Source organism: Oncorhynchus nerka, linkage group LG22 (assembly GCF_034236695.1).
Source record: "Oncorhynchus nerka isolate Pitt River linkage group LG22, Oner_Uvic_2.0, whole genome shotgun sequence".
NCBI lineage: Eukaryota > Metazoa > Chordata > Actinopteri > Salmoniformes > Salmonidae > Oncorhynchus > Oncorhynchus nerka.
In genome coordinates this window covers 66,275,200-66,299,869 of record NC_088417.1, presented here as the reverse complement: position 1 = coordinate 66,299,869, position 24,670 = coordinate 66,275,200, and the positions used below count along the sequence as shown (strand labels likewise).

The following is a 24,670-nucleotide window of genomic DNA, read 5'->3' as shown; positions in this document are numbered from 1 at the left end:
TTGTTTTCTTTATTGTTTTGGTTAGGTCAGGGTGTGACATGGGTGATGTATGTGTTTTTGTACTGTCTAGGGGTTTTGTAGGTTTATGGGGTCGTTTACTATCTAGATGTTTATGTATGTGTATGGTTGCCTAGATTGGTTCTCAATTAGAGAGAGCTGTTTATCGTTGTCTCTAATTGGGAACCATATTTAGGCAGCCATCTTCTTTGGGTATGTCGTGGGTTATTGTCTATGTCTAGTTGCCTGTGTTTGCACTGGTGGAGCGTAGCGGCACGTTTGTTTTGTGTCTATCTTTATTAAAAGTATCATGTATTCACATTACGCTGCGCCTTGGTCTCCTCTGTACCACGAATGTGACACATAATGGGCACATAATGTGAGATACACAGATTAGCTAAAAACACTAGCACTGCAAACACTCAGAACAAAGAGAGCAGCAGTGCCTGGACTTTGCAGTCACCCTCTTCGAGTCCCCTTTCCAGAGACTGACTGCCTGTTGAGAACAAGTGACAGGCAGAACCTCCCATCCACACTGCACGCACCTCCTCTCTACTCCACACGCTAGAATTCAGTATTTGTCTATGATTACCATGTGAGTGTACAAAAAAATCTATGAAAGTAAATTGACACACATGTACCAAAAAGAGATCAAAGTTTATACATTCAAAACTTAAATATTACTGTAAATTGTAACATATCCCTTGATGGTATTTGTTAGTTCAACATTATTCATTGTTGTATCCTCTGACCTACGATAGATATATATTCAACCACAAGGGTGTACTAATGAGCTATGATAATTGTTTTTATCATAATAGAGAGCTACTAAGGAATGGCCAGTTTAATGAAAACATGCCAGCCAGACAAGCCAGTGTATGAATGGAATGTATTTGCATGTGAATGGAGTGGAAATTAGCTGACTTTGTGATCTGTAAGGTAAGTAATATTGTTGAGTGTGTGTGTGTGGGGGCATCGAAATGATTCTATTATAGCGTCGTCCGGGTCAGGGAGGGTTTGGCCGGTAGGGATGTCCTTGTCTTATCGCGCACCAGTGACTCCTGTGGCGGGCCAGGCGCAGTGCGCGCTAACCCAGGTCGCCAGGTGCACGGTGTTTCCTCCGACACATTGGCTTCCGGGTTGGATGAGCGCTGTGTTAAGAAGCAGTGCGGCTTGGTTGGGTTGTGTTTCGGAGGACGCATGACTTTCGACCTTCGTCTCTCCGAGCCTGTACGGGAGTTGTAGCGATGAGACAAGATAGTAACTACTAATAATTGGGGAGAAAAAGGGGGGTCAAAATTCAAAAAATAAAAAATATATAAGTTATCCTGTACGAGTTTATGTGCCGAATACATTACGACGTTACAGGTGTCAAGTTTATGGGCGTGTGGCAGCAGTCTGTAGGAGGGAGGGTCCAAGGTGTGAGAAATGTGCAGAAGGGCAAAAGAAAAAGGAATGTGTAGTATTGGGGAAAGTAGTGGAATGTGTTAATTGTAGGGGTGCCAATGGAGCTGGGGATCAGAAATGTCCCGTGAGAGAGAGGCAGGTTGAAGTTTCCAGGGTTAGAATAGTGCAGAAGTTGTCAAAAGTTGAGGCAGTGAAGAAAGAAGCGGAAGATGGGTTGAGGGGGAGGAGTAGTGAGAGTACTAGAGATATACCAGTACAGAGGGCTAGGCGAAAAAGTGATCTACGTTTTAGTAAGATTGAAAATTGTGGTGGCAGCTGTAGAGAGGTATTTGGGTGTGCAAGACATGACATCAGAAGAGTTACAGGGTGTGTTAAATGGTGATGTCCCATCCTTTCAGGATGATGGCACGAGGTAGGAATACATATATTTAATTAGTGGAGTAGGGTGGTGTTAATTTTATATAATTTTGAAATTAGTGAGTGTAGTGTTAGATGGTAGGGTATTTATTTAGTACATTTTTATTTGTCAAGCAAAGTATAAGGGAGTTGTACTCCAGTCTAGTAGGTGGCAGTAATGCAACAAATTGGATGCCAACGGCCGGTAAACCTCATAAAGAAGAAGACAGTCCACGTTAATTCATGGCTGTATTTTATGGCACTAGGAACACATTAGGTGACTTGGTGCTAAGTATCAGTAGCTTAATTCTGGAACGAATCTCCTCCCATACTACACGATCTTACAGCCGACAGTGATGCTGAGCTGGCATGTGACCATGCAGCGCGCATGCATTTCGACCTATCACACTCACAGCCACCTTCCCAGTGATGCCAATTTAGTTGCTAGATTTAGCAACTTTTCAGAGTACCCTGGCAACTTTTTTTGAAACAGCACCTAGCAACAAATTTAGCTACTTTTAAATATGTATTTGGAACTTTTAGCAACTTTTGAAAAGTGACTCAAACGCAAAAATGCATTTTCCCTCTATATGACACAAACCGATTTTCTCTGCCACACACTCAGTCACAACACACGTGCCTGGCTGCAAAAGTGCATTGTGAGTGAAGTCAGCAGCAGGCGCTCAGCTCGTGCACAGGCAGCAGCAGGCCAGCAGCAATTTCAGCAAATTGCAAGTCATTGTTGGCTGACTGCAGCAGCAGTAGTATGTGTTCGAGGAGACAAACTCAATGAATATAGTTGGTCACAAATGTTTGATCTTGAACAGAACTTACAACATCAATCAACATGTCTCAATCAAAATTGTAAAGCCAGAAGTACAGAAAATAGTGTGAGTCTGTACCTGAATTTAAAGGGTGAAGTCAATAACTACACACTCTTCCGGGTCAATTTCATTTGAAGAACTGTGCAAAGCTGCACTCGCTGCCCTCTCCTTGTACACTCAAATGCGGAGGTTGAACGGCTGTTCAGCCAAATGAGTGTGGTCAAGTCAAAGTTAAGAAATAGAATGTCACTGCACACTCTCAACTCCATACTCCTGGTGAGGTATGGACTGAAGCTGGCTGGTGATACCTGTTATCAGCATAAACTACCAAGTGAAGTTCTGCAGCTGTTTGGCACCACAGCAGCATACAGCTTTAAGGCCACTCCATCCTCTACTGCTGGTTCCAGCTCCGTGACAAAGCAGTTGGACAGTGAAGATGAAGAGGATTTCCTTGACAATCTATGATTCATCATATTTACAGTACGTATACAAGGAGTGGACTTTCTAGAACTGGTGGAGACACACAGCTGATGGTGGCAGTGTGCACTGCAGTGTGTGCGAGAACAGTGGCAATATCTGGAGGAAACCATTGAGCAGCTAGCCAGCCAAGCAGCACAACAATCTGGAGAGAGATGGAAAGAGATGCCTAGCGCACACATTATTTGAGTTAAGTTGCTTGTTCAATAAGATAGCATATATAACTTGTTATTAGCTTGTACCTATAATTGTTGATCAGTTAGGTAGCATGTTAACTACCAATACACTGCTTAAAACTATAATTGTTCAGAATGTGTAGGTTTACTAGTTAAAAATAAAATAAATCAAATGTAATTGTTCAATAATGTGTAATTGTTTAATAATTCAATGTGTTGTGTTTAAAAATAAAAATATCTGATTATATAAAATGTGTAGGGTTAATATTACTTTTACAAATAAAAATATATGATAATAAATGAACAAATCTAAACTAACCATTGTCAAATCATATTTTTCGCAGAGATGGCCAGTCAATTTGAGTAACGTTATTGTGTATTCTACGTAACGATGCAGTTTTACGTTATTACGCAATGACGCCATCACGCAATGACGTCACAGCGTCATTTAGCAACAAATCGAACTGCCTCTAGCAACGCTCATGTGCTTTATGTATTGATTTGTTGTTAATAAAAATAAAATATAAAATAAAAAGACCTGCCTCTAGCAACTTCCCCAGAAAATTTGTTGGAAAAACTGCGCATTCCCGTTTACGTTCTATATGGAACACGATCTACTAACGATATATCCCTGTCAGGCCGACGTCGGCGAGATGAACAGTATGTGTGAGTAGTAGAACTACTCCCCAACAATGGTTTTGGACCTAAAAGCAACTGGGAGCTAATGCTTGTGTAATGTTCCCTCCAGGTCAGCAGTTGGCGTTGTGTACTGTTTTGAACACTATAAGTACGTGTTTATGCAGTAGAAGAAGAGATCCCTCACCATAACAAATTATCGTGTGACGTGGCTAATAGGGGGTTTTGTAGCTAGACCTTGCAAGATAACGAAGAAAATCAAGACTATCACACGAAATCTGGGATAAAATGTGTTAGTAACGTAAATAGATGGCATTCTTGATCAAAACCATGTGGCTTCTTTCTTAGACATTTGTCTATCACCTAGAAGACTTGGGAGCAATGACTTTAGCATAGAAAGCTAACAGCTAGTTAAGGGAAAGTGCAACAATGTCTAGCCATTGATGTGCTGTCACTGATGTTTTTTGGACACAGTTACGCTTGGCTCAGACAACTGTTATCTTAGCTAAACAATAACTATAAAAGTCTGATTATCAGTCTCTATTCTCTGTAATTTAGTTTATCTATGTAGCTAGATTTAATCTGCAAGAATAGCCTGTCACTAGACTTCTCTTGCCCCAGGTTGTGGCTGGACTCAATTTGAGTAACGCCTGGGGTAATGTGAACTTCTACTGTACATCCCACTTGTTTTGACTTATTGATTGGATATAAATTATTTTAAAAACTATGGTTTCAATGAAACATTACACAAATTCTTATTGTCTTTTCATCCAATAACAACAGGTATGTGTTAAGTTAAGATGTCAGACAGCGAAGCCCCTGGTGACCCTGCTGGGAGTTCAGAGGTCGCAGAGACAGAGGCCCCACCACTGCAGACCTCCACTGTGACGCCACCAGACAGTGCTCCACAGACACTACCTGGAGAGAGCACCACACATGACTCCACAGATGTCCCCCCAACCAGGAACGGAAGGAAAACCAGGAAGAGACCAGATCCAAAACCTCCAGTTGAAGTCCACAAGACTCAGGAGGAGAAACCTAAAGTAGATGGAGAGCCAGCCAAGGTAAGACATGCATGGATACAGCAGAATGAAAGATTCAACAAGCTTAGCTTCTAACCTTGGGGCCTGGATATGGTTTAGTTTTTTTATAGCTGTATAGGGTACAAACGATAGCCAGGTACAAACGTTTTCTCCCTCCATCTCTCTCTCTCTCCTCCAGACATCCAGTGAGTCAACAGTAGTCCAGGGAGGATGGGGCTACTGGGGGAGCTGGGGAAAGTCCATCATGTCAACGGCCTCGGCCACTGTGGCCACTGTAGGTGAGGAGAACCAAAAATGGTGTTTTCTGCTTGTGGCCATTTTGTGTTCTCATTATGGTGTTAAACAATGTTTGCCCTTTCAGTGAGCATATGTAAACTTTAAAATATCTAAAAAATACATTTTATTATGTTTGTTTCATTCTAAGGTCAAGGAATCACCCAGGCTATTGAGAAGGCAGAGACTTCTCTGGGAATCCCCAGCCCCACAGAGCTGTCTACACAGATTGGAGAGGAGGACAAACAAGAGGGTAATGATGGCATACACTGGTCATCAACACGATCAACACATGAGTCATCACTCTAGATTTAACATCAGCCGTGATAAGCCTTAGTATATTTAGGATGCGTTTGTTGTGGAGATGTAAACTGCTTCACTGTTGTAGCTATGCACGTTAGGTTGATGTCTGAGATCTACAGTGCGGTCTGAAATTATTGACACCCTTGATTTAAGATAAGCAAATATTACTATAAAATATTTTATAGCTATTATGTATGCTACATTTTTTTTGTAAATATATATTTGTCTACTAATACAATTTCTCAAAGAGATTTTGACCTCTAACAAAGTTAGAGGTCAAAATTGACATCCCTGTTTTCAATACCCTTCAACAGCTCGCCTTGCGAGGATAACGGCACTGAGCCTTTAAAAAAAAATGTTTCATGAATTGGAGAACGCATTGGGAGGGATCTTTGACCATTCCTCCATATAGAATCCTTTTAGACCCTTGATATCCTTTGACTGCGCTTATGCTCTGCCCTCTTCAATTCAATCCACAGGTTATCAATGGGTTTCAAGTCTGGAGACTGAGATGGCCATTGCAAAACGTAGATTTTTGTGGCCAATTAACAATGTCTTTGTGGATTTTGGTATGCTTAGGGTTATTGTCTTGCTGGAAGATCCACTTGCGAGCCAAGTTTCAGCCTCATTGCAGAGGCAACCAGGACATTTTAGCCAAGACAATAACCCCAAGCACACATCAAAATCCAAAAAGAAATGATTATTTGGCCAGAAACTCAACATTTGCACTGTCCGTCTCTGTCTCTGGACTTGAAACCCATTGAGAACCTGTGGTTTGAACTGAAGAATGTAGTCCATAAGCACAGACGAAAGATATCAGGGATCTGGGAAGATTCTGTATGTAGGAATGGTCTAAGATCCCTTCCAATGTGTTCTCCAACTCATTTTAGAAAAAGGCTCAGTGCCGTTACCCTCGAAAGATGAGGTATTGAAAACAGGTGTCAATAATTTTGACCCATAACTTTTTGAGAAGAAAAAAAGCATTACTTCTTAAACATAATCTCTTCCTCTGAGCAATTGTATTAGTATCAAATAATATAATTTAAGCAACAAAAAAATTGCAAAGAGTATAGCTGAGTATTAGAATTATTTACTTTATATAGACTTTTTGCTCATCTTTATTAAGGGTGTCAATTATTTTGGAACTATTGTATTTTACTTCTAGGTGAACCCAGTAATGAGACTGATAAAGGGGAAGGAGATGGCGCATTGGCTATGGGAAGCGCCATTGGAATGTTCTCATCCCTCAGCAGTGTTGTTCAAAGCACCGTAAGAAACAATGCTTCTTTGCTTTTTTTGGCGATTACCATCATATGTTGTTTATGGGCAAAAGTGACTTGGTTACTGACTAAATGTATATCTATATTTCAGGGGAAAACGGTCCTAACAGGGGGTTTAGATGCCTTGGAGTTCATAGGCAAGAAGACCATGGATGTCATAGCAGAGGGAGATCCAGGGTACAAGAAAACAAAGGGTCTGATGAACAGGACTAACACTCTTTCTCGGGTGAATATTGTTGAATGGATGTCAGAGAAGCCACCCCCAGTGTTGGGCTTACACCTTATTGGAGTTGGAAAAATTGAATTCAAGGTTTTTGTTTTGGCTGAAGGTCTTACGGGAGGCCAAGGAGAGAGAGGAGCAGGAAACAGCCAAGGAGATGTCCTCCGACACAGAAAATAAGGCCCATTACGGAATGCTGTTCGATGAATTCCAGGGCCTATCCCACCTGGAAGCTCTGGAGATTCTCTCCAGGGAGAGTGAGTCAAAGGTGATAATGAGCAAGTTCCACATTTTACTTTGTACAAAGAAACAAGTAAACGGCCTCTCAAAATATGATTGATTGTGCACTGTGCACAGCCTACCATTGAAATCAGTACAACCTTTTGCTAGCAATACTTTGCACACTTGTAAAGAGAGCACCTACAACCATTGCAACCTCTTGAGATATAAAAATGGATCCATGCCACTTTAAAATCCTCCTGGCTCCTTTTAGTAGATGTTATCTATGACTGAATCAGTTGTCTGTTGTGTGGTGTAGGTAAAGTCTGTTCTGACCACTCTGTCTGGAGAGGAGCTGGACCAACTTAAAGAGGACCTGGAGCTCATAAAGGAACCCTTCTCTCTGGTGGAGTTTGAGGAGGAGGAGGTGAACGAAAAGAAAGGTAGCCTATCGTCACAGAACTGCCACACAAAGTCTACTATCACAATGTTACATTTACATTCTTTTAGTACTACTAGTAAACAAAATACTTTTGGTGTATGCTTTTCTTCTGTGGGTGATAAGCCAACTGAAAAACATCCGATGTGTTATCTTGTTTCTGTGATAATACAATGAACAAAATCAATACATTTTGTTTATTCATATTTATTTTCAGATGAAGATGGCGCTGAGTTTCTGAGGGAATTAACAGGGGCCCTGGATGGACTACACATATCCACAACATCTGACAAACTTCGCAAGGTTGGCACAATACATTTCTCTCTTGATTTCATTTAAAGCCAGATATCTTTCCGTCTCATGCTAGTGGTCCAATATTGTAGCAGTCTTCTGAAGAGTTTTGGTAGAACTGAGTTTTAAATGGACTTAGTTCACTACTCGTCTTTGCGTATTTGTGCCTGCAGCAATTTTTAGATTCTATATGTTTCTGTATTCTCCATTCATTGCAATTCAGGCAGCACCTCTTCTCCAGTTGATAGATCACTGATCTCTAACCTATTTCCTCTCTGCATACCCCTTATCAGGTGAGTAAGAATGCATGTGACCAGATTGCCCAAATGACCAAACTCATAAAGGAAGAAGGGAATGAAGAGGAAGTGGCAAAAACCTATACTGTTGAGGTATGGAAAAAAAAGGATCAAGGTCATTATCTGACTGTGACTATTGAAATGGAGCTTTACTCCTTTCTGTTGTAACTACTGATGTGAGAGTTGTTGATTCCTCTCAGGATGTCCACTCGTTGGCAATCAGAAACCTGGCTGAGCTCACAGCCAGATCCATAGAGCAGTTCCACAAAGTGGCCGAGACGATTCTGTTCTGTACCAGCCAGGAGGTCACCACTCTGGAGCAGGCCAAAATCCTCTCGCAGTAAGTTCCTACACACCATCAGCCATCTACAGTGTTATATTACGAGTCATAGATACAGCCTTCAAAGTATTCACACGCCTAGACTTTTTCAGACTGAATTTAAAATGGATTAAATTGAGATGTTGTCACTGGCCTACACACAGTATCCCATAATGTGAAATTATGTTTTAGAAATGTTTACAAATTAATTAAACATTATCATCTGAAATGTCTTGTGTCAATAAGGATTCAACCCTTTTTTTATGGAAAGCCTAAATAAGGTCAGGAGTTAAAATGTCCAGTCACATAATAAGTTGCATGGACTCACTCGGTGTACATTAATAGTGTTTAACATGATTTTTAAATGACTACCTTATCTCTTTACCCCACACATACAATTATCTGTCAGGTCACTCAGTTGAGCAGTGAATTTCAAACAGATTCAACCACAAAGACAGAGCGGTTTTCCATTGCCTCGCAAAAAAGGGCACCTATTGGTAGATGGGTAAAAATAAAACAAAGCAGACATTGAATATCCCTTTGAGTATTAATTACACTTTGGATGGTGTATCAATATACCCAGTCACTACAAAGATAAAGGCATCCTTCCTAACTCAGTTGCCGGAGAAGAAGGAATCCGCTCAGGGATTTCACCATGAGGCCAATGGTAACTTTAAAACAGTTAAGGAAATAATGGCTATGATGGGAGAAAGTTACTCCACAATACTAACCTAAATGACCGAGTGAAAAGACGGAAGCCTGCACAGAATAAAAATATTACAATAAAAGCATCCCGTTTGCAATGAGGCACTAAAGTAATACTGGGAAACAAACGTGGCAAAGAAAGTAACTTTGTCCCGAATACACCTTATGTTTGGGGCTTATTTGGAGTTTATTTATTTTTTAATGAAAGAATAGAACTCAACACAGGCAAAATCCTAATGGAAAACCTTGTTCAGTCTGCTTTCCAACAGACAATGGAAGACAAATTCACCCTTCAACAGGACAATGGCCAAAAATACACTTTAGTTGCTTATCAAGATGACATTGAATGTTCCAGAGTTGCCTAGATTTGACTTACATCTGCTTAAATCTATGGCAAGACTTGCTGTCTAGCAATCTTCAACAACCAACTTGACAGAAATGAATAATATAATACAGTGAGGCAAAAAAGTATTTAGTCAGCCACCAATTGTGCAAGTTCTCCCACTTAAAAATATGAGAGAGGCCTTCCTCCATGCAGATCTCCTCTAGAGCAGTGATGAGGCCTGTAATTTTCATCATAGGTACACTTCAACTATGACAGACAAAATGAGAAGAAAAAAAATCCAGAAAATCACATTGTAGGATTTTTAATGAATTTATTTGCAAATTATGGTGGAAAATAAGTATTTGGTCAATAACAAAAGTTTATCTCAATACTTTGTTATATACCCTTTGTTGGCAATGAGAGGTCAAACGTTTTCTCAAAGTCTTCACAAGGTTTTCACACATTGTTGCTGGTATTTTGGCTCATTCCTCCATGCAGATCTCCTCTAGAGCAGTGATGTTTTGGGGATGTTGCTGGGCAACACAGACTTTCAAGTCCCTCCAAAGATTTTCTATGGGGTTGAGATCTGGAGACTGGCTAGGCCACTCCAGGACCTTGAAATGCTTCTTACGAAGCCACTCCTTCGTTGCCCGGGCAGTGTGTTTGGGATCATTGTCATGCTGAAAGACCCAGCCACGTGTCATCTTCAATGCCCTTGCTGATGGTAGGCTTTGTTACTTTGGTCCCAGCTCTCTGCAGGTCATTCACTAGGTCCCCCCGTGTGGTTCTGGGATTTTTGCTCACCGTTTTTGTGATCATTTTGACCCCACGGGGTGAGATCTTGCGTGGAGCCCCAGATCGAGGGATATTATCAGTGGTCTTGTATGTCTTCCATTTCCTAATAATTGCTCCCACAGTTGATTTCTTCAAACCAAGCTGCTTACCTATTGCAGATTCAGTCTTCAATTTTGTTTCTGGTGTCCTTTGACAGCTCTTTGGTCTTGGCCATAGTGGAGTTTGGAGTGTGACTGTTTGAGATGGTGGACAGGCGTCTTTTATACTGATAACAAGTTAAAACAGGTGACATTAATACAGGTAACGAGTGGAGGACAGAGGAGCCTCTTAAAGAAGAAGTTACAGGTCTGTGAGAGCCAGAAATCTTGCTTGTTTGTAGGTGACCAAATACTTATTTTCCACCATAATTTGCAAATAAATTCATTAAAAATCCTACAATGTCATTTTCTGGATTTTTTTTCTCATTTTGTCTGTCAAAGTTGAAGTGTACCTATGATGAAAATTACAGGCCTCATCTTTTTAAGTTGGAGAACTTGCACAATTGGTGGCTGACTAAATACTTGTTTTGCCCCACTGTATATATATATATATATATTTTTTTTAAAGAATAATGTGCAAATGTTGTACAATCCATGTGTGCATGGCTCTTAGTCTTACCCAGAAAGATCTACAGCTATAATCACTGCCACAGGGGATTCTAACAGAGATTTCTGTATTTCATTTTCAATACATTTGCAAACTTTTCTAAAAACATGTTTTCACTTTGTTATTATGAGGTATTGTAAGGAGATGGGTGAGGAAAAAAATCATGTTTAATCAATTTTGAATTCAGGCTTTAACACATCAAAATGTGGAATAAGTCAAAGGGTATGAAGACTTTTTGAAGGCACTGTATAACTCTGGTTCACACCTCCCTAACCTGCAGACATAATGTGTATTGATAACATTCATTGGTAACAATGAGGGTATCAATCAATGTTGTCTCTACCTTCTTCCCTTTGTGCTGTTGGCTGTGCCCAATAAGGTTTGTACCATGTTTTGTTCTGCTACTATGTTGTGTTGCTACCATGTTGTCATGTGTTGCTGTCTTGCTATGTTGTCTTAGGTCTCTCTTTATGTTGTGTTGTATCTTGTCATGATGTGTGTTTTGTCCTACTGTTCAAAAGTTTGGGATCACTTAGAAATGTCCTTGTTTTTGAAAGATAAGACAATTCTTTTTGGGCTGTTAAAATAACATAACATTTATCAGAAATGCACTGTAGATGTTAATGTTGTAAATTACTATTGTGGCTGGAAACTGCAGATTTATTTTTAATGGAATATCTACATAGGTGTACAGAGGCCCATCAGCAACCATCACTCCTGTGTTCCAATGGCACGTTGTGTTAGCTAATCCAAGTTTATCATTTTTATAATTGGCTAATTGATCATTAGAAAACCCTTTTGCAATTATGTTAGCACAGCTGAAAACTGTTGTTCTGGTTAAAGAAGCCATAAAACTGGCCTTTAGACTAATTGAGTATCTGGAGCATCAGCATTTGTGGGTTTGATTACAGGCTCAAAATGGCCAGAAACAAAGTACTTTCTTCTGAAACTCATCAGTCTGTTCTTGCTCTGAGAAATTAAGGCTATTCCATGCGAGAAATTGCCAAGAAACTGACGATCTCGTACAACGCTGTGTACTACTCCCTTCACAGAATAGCTCTAACCAGAATAGAAGAGTGAGAGGCCCCGATGCCCAACTGAGCAAGAGGACAAGTACATTAGAGTGTCAAGTTTGAGAAACAGATGCCTCACCAGTCCTCAACTAGCAGCTTCATTAAATAATACCCGCAAAACACCAGTCTCAACGTCAACAGTGAAGAGACGACTCCGGGATGCTGGCCTTCTGGGTAGAGTTCTTCTGTCCATCTTAATCTTTTCTTTTTAATTGTCTGGTTTGTGATATGGCTTTTTCTTTGCAACTCTGCCTAGAATGCCAGTATCCCGGAGTCGCCTCCTCACCGTTGACGTTGAGACTGGTGTTTTGCGGGTACTATTTACTGAAGCTTCCAGTTGAGGACTTCTGAGGCATCGGTTTCTCAAACTAGACACTCTAATGTACTTTTGTTTAGTTGTGCATCGGGGCCTCCCACTTCTCTTTCTATTCTGGTTACAGCCCGTTTGCGCTGTTCTGTGAAGGGAGTAGTACACAGCGTTGTAGGAGATCTTGAGTTTCTTGACAATTTCTCGCATGGAATAGCCTTCATTTCTCAGAACAAGAATGGACTGACGAGTTTCAGAAGACAGTACTTTGTTTTCTAATGTTCAATTAGCCTTTTTAAAATGATAAACTTGGATTAGCTAACACAATGTGCCATTGAAACACAGGAGTGATGGTTGCTGATAATGGGCCTATGTAGATATTCCATAAATAATCAGCCGTTTACAGCTACGATAGTCATTTACAGGATTAACAATGTCTACACTGTATTTCTGATCAATTTGGTTATTTTAATGGAAAGAATTGAGCTTTTCTTTCAAAAACAAGGACATTTCTAAGTGACCCCAAACTTTTGAAAGGTTGTGTGTGTGTTATAATATACACACACACACACAGTTGAAGTCGGAAGTTTACATACACTAAGGTTGGAGTCATTAAAACAACTCGTTTTTCAACCACTCCACAAATTTGTTGTTAACAAACTAGTTTTGGCAAGTCTGTTAGGACATCTACTTTGTGCATGACACAAGTCATTTTTCTAACAATTGCTTACAGACAGATTATTTCACTTTATAATTCACTGTATCACAATTCCAGTGGGTCAGAAGTTTACATGCACTAAGTTGACTATGCCTTTAAACAGCTTGGAAAATTCCAGAAAATTATGTCATGGCTTTAGAAGCTTCTGATAGGCTAATTGACTTCATTTGAGTCAATTGGAGGTGTACCTGTGGCTGTATTTCAAGGCCTACCTTCAAACTCAGTTCCTCAAAAGAAATCAGCCAAGACATCAGAAAAGAATTGTAGACCTCCACAATCTGGTTCATCCTTGGGAGCAATTTCCAAACGCTTGCAGGTACCATGTTCATCTATACAAACAATAGTATGCAAGTATAAACACCATGGTACCAAGCACCCTGCCGTTATACCGCTCAGGAAGGAGACTCGTTCTGTCTTCTAGAGATGAACGTACTTAGGTGGGAAAAGTGCAAATCAATCCCAGAACAACAGCAAAATGACCTTGTGAAGATGCTGGAGGAAATGGGTACAAAAGTATCTATATCCACAGTAAAACGAGTCCTATCTCGACATAACTTGAAAGGTCGCTCAGCAAGGAAGAAGCCACTGCTCCAAAACCGCCATAAAAAAGCCAGACTACGGTTTGCAACTGCACACGGGGACAAAGATCATACTTTTTGGAGAAATGTCCTCTGGTCTGATGAAACAAAAATAGAACTGTTTGGCCATAATGACCATTGTTATGTTTGGAGGAGAAAGGGGGAAGCTTGCAAGCCGAAGAAAACCATCCCAACCGTGAAGCACGGGGTTGGCAGCATGTTGTGGGGGTGCTTTGCTGCAGGAGGGACTGGTGCACTTCACAAAATAGATGGCATCACGAGGAAGGAAAATTATGTGAACATATTGAAGCAACATCTAAAGACATCAGTCAGGAAGTTAAAGCTTGGTCGCAAATGGGTCTTCCAAATGGACAATGCCCCAAGCATACTTCCAAAGTTGTGGCAAAATGGCTTAAGGACAACAAAGATAAGGTATTGGAGTGGCCATCACAAAGCCCTGACCTCAATCCTATGGAAAATTTGTGGGCAGAACTGAAAGTGTGTGTGAGCAAGGAGGCCTAGAAACCTGACTCAGTTACACCAGCTCTGTCAGGAGGAATGGGCCAAAATTCACCCAACTTATTGTGGGAAGCTTGTGGAAGGCTACCTGAAACGTTTGACCCAAGTTAAACCATTTAAAGGCAATGCTACCAAATACTAATTGAGTGTAAACTTCTGGCCCACTGGGAGTGTGTTGAAAGAAATAAAAGCTGAAATAAATAATTCTCTCTATTATTCTGACATTTCACATTCTTAAAATAAAGTGGTGATCCTAACTAACCTAAAACAGGGAATTTTTACTAGGATTTAATGTCAGGAATTGTGGAAAAACTGAGTTCAAATATATTTGGTTAAGGTGTATGTAAACAAAACAAAAAAAAAAATATATATATGTATGTTGTTTTATCCCAAGCCCCCGTCCCCACAGGAGGCCTTTTGGTGGGCTGTTATTGTAAATAAGAATTTGTTCTTAACTGACTTGCCTAGTTAAATAAAGATTTTCAAAATATAAATATCATAGTATTTGATTGTTCTCTAACTCAACATTTTGTTCTCCCCTTACAGAATAACAATTCTTCTGTGTAAAGAGATATCATTACTTTCCAAGAAGTTCACCTCCTGTTTAACTACAATAGGGGTAAGATGGTAATTCTTTACGAACCTATATCACAAAGTATATTTAGCCTATCACTTAGCTAACACTCTTCGACGCTACATTCACAGAACTCTGCTTCAGATGTTAATATTCAAGGCTTTGCACAACAACTTTTCATCATGGAACATGTTTACTTCATCACTATGACAACTAATAAATGGTATTTTGTGTTTCACAAAGTAATCATCCTTACTTTAAAGCAGTGGTATTCAAAGTCGTGGTCATGACCCCTATTGCGTCGCGGGGGAATTGGAGTGTGGTCCCCAAAACAAAAATAAATTAAGAGAAAATATTTGTAGCGGACAATATACAAATGTGTTTGGGAAAGAAGTTGATTAATGAGATGAAAATGTAATTATTTGAACGTTGCTGGTTGATTTAAAAAAAAAAGATATAACTGTTTTTAAGGTTGTCCTTGGATTTGGGGAGGGGTGTATGTGTCTTTCGGAGGGGTTGGGTAAAAAGTGGACATTTCAGCTGAACCTTGTGAGCAATTGGCCAATAGAGTGATCTTAAACAAAAAATATGGTGGTGGATATTGATTTTATGGGGCTATTTTGCTTCCACTGGTCTTGGGGCCCTTAAGGTCAATGGCATCATGAACTTGACCCAGTACCAGGACATTTTATCCAAGACAACAACCCCAAGCGCACATCAAAATCTACAAAGAAATGGTTAATTGGCCACAAAAATCAACATTTTGCAATGGCCATCTCATTCTCTGGATTTGAAACTCGTTGAAAACCTGTTGGTTAAATTGAAGAGGGCAGAGCATAAGCACAGACAAAGGATATCAAGGATCTGGAATAATTATGTATGGAGAAATGGTCAAAGATCCCTCCCAATGTGTTCTCCAACTCATAAAACATTTTAGAAAAAGGCTCCGTGTTGTTATCCTCGCAAGGTGCGGTATTGAAAACAAGTGTCAATTTTGACCATTACCTATTTGACAACTTGTAAAACAAAATCTATTTCTCGGAGCAATTGTATTAGTATAAAATAATGTAAAGTAAGAGTACAGATTGTTGTACTTTTTTGAGAACGATAAGTTAAGAGATGAGAATTGTATTAATTGAAGGTTACGTGTTGATGTAAAAAATGAAGTAAAATATACAGATTTTAAGGTTGTGATCAGACTTGGGTAGGGGTGTGGTCCCTGAAATTATGGCATAAGAAATTGGGTCCCTGCTGAAAAAGTTTAAAAACCACTGCTTTAAAGAGCTTCAATCCATAAAAAAAATTGTTGCAGGGTGGTCGGTAACAAGTTGATGCAATCTTTCCATGCTGCAATGCTGAGATTAATAATTCTAATGGAGATTACTTTAGTTAATTAGACCCATATAGTAGTGTAAATCAGTCTGAATATGTGTATAAGATTCCTGGTTCACTGAGTCCAGAGACTAACGAGAGCAAAACATTTTGTTTTGCAGTCAAATAAAAAGGGAGATGTCCTCAATCCACTCATAACAGGAGTATTTTTGGAGGTTTGTATTATTGTGCATCACTGCATATCACATAATTCTGTCTGAAACCTGAATATTGTGTGTATGATTTACAAATGTGGTGCATTAAGTATCTACAGTATGTATCTCCTCTTCTTTAGGCTTCCAACAGTGCATCGTACATCCAGGATGCCTTCCAGCTCCTCATGCCTGTATTGGAGGTGTCCCACATTCAAAGGAGTGCTGACTCTACCCAACAGTGACCGTATCACTTTCTCTGCTGTGCTAGCAAGGGACTGACAAACAAAAGCATTGGCGTGTCATTGCGGTTTTAAAAACATTTACTTCCTCAGCTCTCATTCATATTTAGTTTGATGCCTAAACTAAATTGTCATGCCTCATAACAAATGCACCGTTTGATAGTGTTTACTCGTTGTGGGGAATTGTAATGCTTTTGCTGTTGTGTAGCACAGTAGATAGACCAATGCACACTATTTGATGAGTCGAGCTGATGTGTTTGAATGACACTGACATCTGCATTTCTCACGTCTCTATTTAACAATTACTATGATTCAATTCATTATTCATAACACCAGGATTCAGGATAACCTCAAGTTCTTAACCAAGTATACAGGTATCTGTATTACAGATGAGTGTGATATCGCTTTGCCATACCTCCCTATTTATCTGCAAATGTAATGTATGAACAGAATATTAGTAATTGAATGAATGAACTATTTTAATTGTTTTAATGTGAAAAGTGGTAACTTGCGTCTTGGAACTATATCAGGTTTTCCTTAGACAGTTGGAGCTACATAACCGTCAGGTATTTTATGCTTTCCAAATCAAAGTAATTTCTTAAACAAAATCCTATTACAGCTTTGTATTGATTGTGGAATACCAAAGCCCAAATGAAGATTTGCATAAATGTGATACTTTGTAAAGCATTTTGTTTTGTAAAAACCTTTGCAAGCCAATGAACTCCTGGATAATTGAGTCTTTATTGTGCTGAAAACTTACTGTACATGGGGGGTCATGACAACAAACCACATTGGCAACTATAAAGTTCAAAACTATAGATATGTAGCTTGCTATAATATTGTAATTCATTTTTCTTGGGGGAAACGGCTGTATATGCTCCGTGCTCTTCAGCAACTACAATCAAACTATTTGGGTCAGAGCTTCAAGAGAGTGAAGGTGCGCTTTTTTTTTTTTTTACTGCGCCTGCGTAAATGTTTATCTGACTTCCGATAGCAGCAAGTAAGCCAACGTTAACCAGTAACGTTAGCTATCAAGTACTAGCAGTAGCCCCAGCTGAAGTACAAGATCATACGACGGATCAGGTAAGCATTGTTATTTGTGGTTTATACGGTTCATAGTAGCTAGCCAATACCATAATATGCGAGTCCAGCAAATTACCTAAGTGAGTTGGCTAGCTGTCATGCCGTTTTCCAGCTAACGTTAGCTTGTCATCTTCATACTAACCAAACGAACCAACGCTAGCAAACTGAGAACGTTAGTTAGCCATGTCGCTAACTAGTCTAAACTGATTCGGCTAGCGACCGTTGAATGTTATGGAAGATTGCAGTGATGTGACAAGTTAGTAATTTGGATATCACCAAATCGGGGGGGTTAAATACCAAAAATAAAAACAATGTGTTACGGAAGATTGACGAGGTAGTTAACATTTATGTTCGCTAGCCACACTGGGGGTTAATGTTATCTACCGTTAACGTACTATGTTTCCCCCTGTAATTGAGTTAGCTATTGTGTTAGCTACATAGCTTGTTCGTCATTCCATTGTTGCTAGCTAGTTAACCAAGTGTTTGTACAAGAGACGTTCATAATTTGCAGAAAAACAAAGTGGAGTCGTTTATCCAGCCAAGCTCGCTTGCTATTGAACTACCAGCTAACGTTAGTTAGCATCCCTCATACCGCAGTGATGATATCCAGGCCAGTCAGGTTTTGATTTAAGCGCCCAGCCATGTAGTTAGCTACATGTGTTTGATGTTGAATCCAGCTACTGCACACCGTTTTTAACTAGCTATCATTTTGCATTTAAAATGTAATGGTTGATTAGCTGAATGGCCTATATGAATTTAAACCTCTTGTTCCCAGAAAGTTTTTTAATTCTTCGCCACACTGCTCCCTGAAGGTGCTGCAGAATTATCGGTGTTTTCAGTCCTTTCCTCAACCTGCAAAAATGCCAGCCGCACTTGCAGATACCAGTCAGATTATCTGTGAGGTCTGGGCAAGCAATGTGGAGGAGGAAATGAGGAAAATCCGACAGATAATTCAAAGCTACAACTCCATTGCCATGGTAATCTATCGTGTCAAATATGCCAATACCCTATTTTTAATTTATGCTTAGTAGGTCTGGGAAGGTTTTGATATTGCATTAAAACATTTTATTTCAGTCATTTAATGATGTCCTCCTTGTTCCACCAGGACACAGAATTCCCTGGAGTAGTAGTTCGACCAATTGGCGAGTTTCGCAGTACAGTAGATTACCAGTACCAGCTCTTGAGGTGCAACGTGGACCTTCTGAAAATCATCCAATTGGGACTGTCGTTTATGAACGAGGACGGAGACTATCCTCCTGGAACAACAACATGGCAGTTCAATTTCAAATTTAATTTAACGTGGGTGTTATTCCTTACATCCTTTTTACAATACAGCATAGCCAGTGATGAAATTAAAACCAGCATGCTTATGCCTATTTGGGTAGGATTTGTTGCCTCATTAGAGTACTTGAGTAATAGTTTGTTTTGTTCCTTTCTGGAAAAAAAGACTGATGTTCTTTTGTAAACAGAGAGGATATGTACTCCCAGGACTCAATAGACCTACTCCAGAACTCTGGCCTCCAATTCAAAAAGCACGAGGAAGAGGGGATCGACACACTTTACTTTGCTGAGCTCCTGATGACGTCTGGTTTAGTGCTGTGTGAAAATGTCAAGTGGCTCTCCTTTCACAGGTAGGGATGTGTGGAGAAATGTCAGTGGGCCTAGGCCCTAGTTTTTCCTGGTGACCAGGTTCAGCTCTGGGCCCAAGTCATTAACTCACAACAGTGCCTCAATTGTCATTTGAGAAATGTTATAATGATCTACCTGCTGTTCTCATTTGCAGCGGGTATGATTTTGGCTACCTGGTGAAGCTCTTAACGGACACTCGCCTACCTGAGGAGGAACATGAGTTCTTCCAGATCCTCAATCTCTTCTTCCCTGCAATCTATGATGTGAAATATCTGATGAAAAGCTGTAAGAACTTAAAGGTAAAGACACATTCCTGGTAACCTGCTTATTCATTTATGTTATGGTATTAGCAAAGCCAATGAAAGCACTGTTGGCTGTAAAGCATGTCTGACAGTTTGAATCTGAGTCTCATGCATGCCTCAACTTTGTTGGCATGCTTAGCTTGATTAGCTAATGCAAGTCTTCAGGTCTCAGACAAGGTTACTCATCACACAAGCGTGGCTCATTGAACTGCCCCAGCTACACAAGCAATGGTGGTCTATTGGTAAAGAAATGTGACTGACATGAAATGTCCTTTGACTTCCCCAAAGGCTGAGGTAGAGCATATGGCTGCAGTTGGCTGACTGTTACCTCTGTGTTTGTTCAGGGAGGACTCCAGGAAGTGGCTGACCAGCTGGAACTGAAAAGGATTGGGAGACAGCACCAGGCCGGTTCCGATTCACTGCTCACAGGGATGGCATTCTTTAGGATGAAAGAGGTACCTACTATTCTATTCCTGATGTCTCCTATCTTCCATGACATTTTCAACATTGTGCTTACACCTGTCATGTCCTTTCAAATCAGTGGTCAGGAAGGAAAATAACCTTTTAAGGTTGACAGTCCCAGTTCAAGATGTAGAAACTAGCCTTGATGATGGGGACGTGCATCTTGGGAGAAACTGAGTCTGACAATGTTTCTGTTACTTGAAACCTCTGAAGTAATTTGTCTTTTGCAGCTTTTCTTTGAAGACAACATTGATGATGCAAAGTATTGTGGGCGATTGTATGGATTGGGCTCTGGGTCCACTCAAAATCAGAACGGCATCTCAAGCTCTTCCCAAGAGGAAACTAACAACAAGCACTGACTGACCACGAGGCCATCAAGTGGAAGACTCACTTGTTTTATCCCATCCGGTAGATGTTTTTCTTCTCCTCTCACTCCCAGAAGAAAACATGAGATTCATTTCTGTATTGAACTTCACCAGCTGCAAAAAGGGCATTGGTTACCACAGACTCTCTTGAAACCATTTTGTTCTGTCATAGTTGATTTTTACTGCGTATTGCCACCATTCAAATTCCCTATTGTACCACCATTGAGCCTTTCTAGCACCCATCTCACAGGTCCAGTATTCGAAAACCTTTTATCTGTGTGTTACAGCATTGCAGTAACTACCATTCTTTTAAAAGCATGGGACCAGCTCGTGTATTGTACTACAAATGATAAGTGTAGCATTTAAGTGCTCAACAGCAATTCCCTGCACTCCTGCTTTTCATAAACTTTATTTAGACCCAACTGTAACTCAAGCATCAGTAGGTATCGTTCCCAAATAATGTATGTGTTGGATACATGCTTGTAGGGATTGTACACTTTAAAAAAAACAAAAAAACAATTATGCTGGACAGGTATGTAAACTATAATGTAAAATTTCACTGCAGCCAACCTGTTTTAGCATTTTTCCTTTCAGGAAAGAGATTTTTAGGTGGGTACCAGGTTGGTCTGAGTATGAACTTGTTTACAGGGGCACCCTGCAGTTCTGTGTAACATTTGCTTTTAATTTGTTCACCGCTCAGTTTAAACAGATGTTTTTGGTTGCTATTGTTTTTACAACATACATTGTTTGAAACAGTTGTATATTAAAACATTTTCTATTTTCAATGTGACATTTTTAGTATTTTGTCATGTCTTGTTTTATGGCATGCCCAAAAATGTATTTCCTATATTTAGGCATGCCTTACTGAACCAATTGTGTTGCTGTTTTAAGGTTGAATTGGGTTATGTAGTTGGGCTGCATTCTGTCACGTAACATAGCTACTTGACTTTTCATCCATATTGTATCCTCTTCAATATTGTGCCTAGGCTAGCATACATTTATCTTTCCCAGACCAAGCTTGAGCTGTTAACTGACAGCGCAAGACCTGCATCTGATTTAAAAAGGGTAAAGGTTCTAAGTTGTCTTGGACAGGTTCATTTCCACCCTGAGGTAGTTGGATCCTCTGCATAATTAAGGCTTCTCCACGTATTCCTCCTTAACATGAGGGATACTCGGAGTGAGGTAATGTACACAGAATTGGGTGCTGTTGTTTTGTAAATATAGGGTTCTAGTCCATTACACATAAGTGCAATAAGTATCAAACTGCATTACTTCAATCATTTCATTCCAGACTAAAATGCTACACCTGATGAATCAGTACATCAATTTATTTCATATTTTTAGGCTGGTGTTCATATACCCAAATCTCATGAAAGTCAGATGTATTTTAGTGAAAAGGTTTACTGATATACAGTGCCTTCGGAAAGTATTCAGACCCCTTCACCTTTTCAACATTTCGTTAAGTTTACAACCCTTACTCTAAAATATATATATATTTTTAAATCCTCTACAATCAACACACACTAACCAATAATGTCAAAGTGAAAATAGAATTTTAGAAATGTTAGCCAATTTAGAAAAAAACTTGTATTCGGACCCTTTGCTGTGAGACTTGCAATTGAGCTCCGTTGCACCCTGTTTCCATTGATCATCCTTGATGTTTCTACAACTTGATTGGATTTCACCTGTGGTAAATTCAATTGATTTGGAAAGGCACACACCTGTCTATATAAGGTCCCATAGTTGACAGTGCATGTCAGAGCAAAAACCAAACCACGAGCTTGATGGAATTGTCCAACCACAGATCTGGGGAAGGTTACCAAAACATTTCTGCACCATAGATGGTCCCAAGACCACAGTGGCCTCCATTAATCTTAAATGGAAGAAGTTTGGAACCACCAAGACTTCCTAGAGCTGGCCACCCAGCCCAACTGAGCAATTGGGAGAAGGGCCTTGGTCACTAGTCAGGATCGAGGCAAAGATGAACAGAGCAAAGTACAGCGAAAACCTGCTCAGGATCACAGACTAAGGCAAAGGTTCACCTTCCAACAGGACAATGACCCTAAGCACACAGCCAAGACAATGCAGGAGTGGCTTCGGGAAAAGTCTGAACTCCTTGAGCCTGGACTTGAACCTGATTGAACATCTTTGGAGAGACCTAAAAATAGCTAAGCAGCAACCCTGCCCATCCAACCTGACAGAGTTTGAGAGGATCTGCAGACAAGAATGGGAGACACTCCCCAAATCATCCAGAAGGCGAGGTCAGTACAGGTGCTTTAAAGCAGGGACCGAGAGACTGAAAAACAGCTTCTATCTCAAAGCCATCAGACTGTTAAACAGCCACCACTAACATTGAGTGGCTGCTGCCAACACACTGACTCCAGCCACTTTAATAATGGGAATTGATGTAAAATATATCACTGGCCACTTTAAACAATGCTACCTAATATAATGTTTACATACCCTACATTACTCATCTCATATGTATATGTATATACTGTACTCTATCATCTACTGCATCTTTATGTAATACATGTATCACTAGCCACTTTAAACTATGCCACTTTTGTTTACATACATTACTCATCTCATATGTATATCTACTGCATCTTGCCTATGCCGTTCTGTACCATCACTCATTCATATATCTTTATGTATATATTCTTTATCCCTTTACACTTGGGTGTATAAGGTAGTAGTTTTGGGATTGTTAGGTTAGATTACTCGCTGGTTATTACTGCAGTGTCGGAACTAGAAGCACAAGCATTTCGCTACACTCACAGTAACATCTGCTAACCATGTGTATGTGACAAATAAATTTGATTTGATTTGAAATGCAGGTGTGCCAAGCTTATACTGTAGCATCATACCCAAGAAGACTCAAGGCTGTAATCGGGTCTGAATACTTACGTAGATTTGACAATCAATGTTTTTATTTTGAATAAATTAGTGAAAGTGTAAACCTATTTTTGCTTTGTCATTATGGGGTATTGTGTGTAGATAGGACAATTATTTTTAAATCAATTTTAGAATAAAGCTTTTCGTGGTAATTATTCTAATCAAAGGAGAGACTTGAGAACCTGAGTAGAACGAAGCCACAGCATTTTATAGCAAAGTCCATCCTCCTGGATGTTCATGACAAACACATGTGTGGAATGGGTCAAAAGATTAGGATTTGTATGAAATAAATGAATAATTCACATTATCTGCTGTGTTGACTGTTCTCATTGTAAGGAAACCAGGGCTTGGCCCCCAAGATGAGGGTCCTCTCATTATCCATACCCGAGCCATCTCCTCCCTGGTACCTCATAGTACACAAACACCAACTCATTCTATGGAATATTGTCTTATCACCAAGCCATCGTAAATCAACTGTCAGCATTAAGCCTCAGAGGCTTAATTTCACTAACCGCTCTCCCAAGACAATTCTCTAACCGCTCTCCCAAGACAATTCTCTAACCGCTCTCCCAAGACAATTCTCTAACCGCTCTCCCAAGACAATAGTTTCGGGAAACATTTCAAAGTGAGAGAAAATGACTACCCCCATTCTCCTGGAAGAGAAAGTGTATATATCGTTAATATTCACTATACTACCTCTTAATCAGCAACCCAAATGTTTTAATTACAAACAAAACATGATGAAGATAATTCCACTGTACTCCCTCCAATCATACATTGTTTGTTTTAATCTACCCCAACATTTATGTGCCCTTAATTTAACATGCGCTGCACTTATACACGGCAACATATATCTCACCACTGAGTCTAACAATTCACTTCCTTACATGACTGGTCTCCCTTTCCAGTAATGTTATAACTTTAACCTTTTGCATTGATTTAGTAAAAATATAAACCTGTTGTTTAACAAATCTAGAACCTTCAAAAAGTTGGTGCTGTCTCATCAGCGTAATAGTAAAAACTAACTGCAATCCACTTTAATGACTTGACACTGTTCCACGTAACGGAAACAGATTATCGTTTGAAATGACATTACCTTCCTGCTCAAATTCCCTGGTGTTACCTAAACTATAGAATTGAGTAATAATAATTAGAAATTGACAAAGAACATCTCCCATTCAACTTAGTCATATCTCTACACCAAACTAACCCACTTCATTTCTTACAGGCCGCTCAAGTTCAGCGAGCACCAGTTGCTGACACCCACAGACTAAAACATGGAAACTCTACTCTTACCAGTAGAAAAAAATATAACCCATTCTCAAACAAAG

General features: G+C 39.8%; 2 protein-coding genes across 4 annotated transcripts; both read left to right on the top strand.

Moving 5' to 3' along the window:
* Window positions 1-4,081: 4,081 nt before the first annotated feature.
* On the top strand, window positions 4,082-17,321 carry fam114a2 (family with sequence similarity 114 member A2). 2 transcript variants are annotated; one of them, XM_029627641.2, is made up of 14 exons: window positions 4,082-4,214; window positions 4,697-4,977; window positions 5,135-5,234; window positions 5,381-5,482; window positions 6,698-6,801; window positions 6,904-7,038; window positions 7,142-7,300; window positions 7,571-7,694; window positions 7,908-7,993; window positions 8,275-8,370; window positions 8,478-8,617; window positions 14,808-14,880; window positions 16,329-16,382; window positions 16,502-17,321. In XM_029627641.2, the coding sequence occupies exons 2-14, from the start codon at window positions 4,714-4,716 to the stop codon at window positions 16,601-16,603; spliced, it is 1,539 nt and encodes a 512-aa protein (XP_029483501.1). In that variant the 5' UTR covers window positions 4,082-4,214; window positions 4,697-4,713; the 3' UTR covers window positions 16,604-17,321. The 2 variants fall into 2 exon arrangements, with proteins under 2 accessions (XP_029483501.1, XP_029483500.1); XM_029627640.2 differs by having other exon boundaries at window positions 4,083-4,205.
* Window positions 17,322-17,570: 249 nt separating this feature from the next.
* LOC115105513 (CCR4-NOT transcription complex subunit 8) lies at window positions 17,571-21,231 on the top strand. Of its 2 annotated transcripts, none has more exons than XM_029627637.2 (7): window positions 17,571-17,683; window positions 18,496-18,660; window positions 18,789-18,982; window positions 19,153-19,314; window positions 19,467-19,611; window positions 19,959-20,069; window positions 20,307-21,231. In XM_029627637.2, exons 2-7 carry the CDS (start codon window positions 18,544-18,546, stop codon window positions 20,433-20,435), a joined length of 858 nt encoding a protein of 285 aa, XP_029483497.1. In that variant the 5' UTR covers window positions 17,571-17,683; window positions 18,496-18,543; the 3' UTR covers window positions 20,436-21,231. The 2 variants fall into 2 exon arrangements, with proteins under 2 accessions (XP_029483497.1, XP_029483498.1); XM_029627638.1 differs by having other exon boundaries at window positions 18,459-18,660.
* Window positions 21,232-24,670: the final 3,439 nt, after the last annotated feature.

Excerpts from the sequence above, each read along its gene's own strand:
- LOC115105513 (XM_029627637.2), top strand. The coding sequence starts at position 18,544 with ATGCCAGCCGCACTTGCAGATACCAGTCAGATTATCTGTGAGGTCTGG. Across the intron at positions 18,983-19,152 it reads AATTTCAAATTTAATTTAAC|AGAGGATATGTACTCCCAGG; the intron begins GTGGGTGTTATT and ends TTTTGTAAACAG. Across the intron at positions 19,315-19,466 it reads AAGTGGCTCTCCTTTCACAG|CGGGTATGATTTTGGCTACC; the intron begins GTAGGGATGTGT and ends TCTCATTTGCAG.
- fam114a2 (XM_029627641.2), top strand. The coding sequence starts at position 4,714 with ATGTCAGACAGCGAAGCCCCTGGTGACCCTGCTGGGAGTTCAGAGGTC. Across the intron at positions 6,802-6,903 it reads GCAGTGTTGTTCAAAGCACC|GGGAAAACGGTCCTAACAGG; the intron begins GTAAGAAACAAT and ends TCTATATTTCAG. Across the intron at positions 7,039-7,141 it reads GGACTAACACTCTTTCTCGG|GTCTTACGGGAGGCCAAGGA; the intron begins GTGAATATTGTT and ends TTTTGGCTGAAG.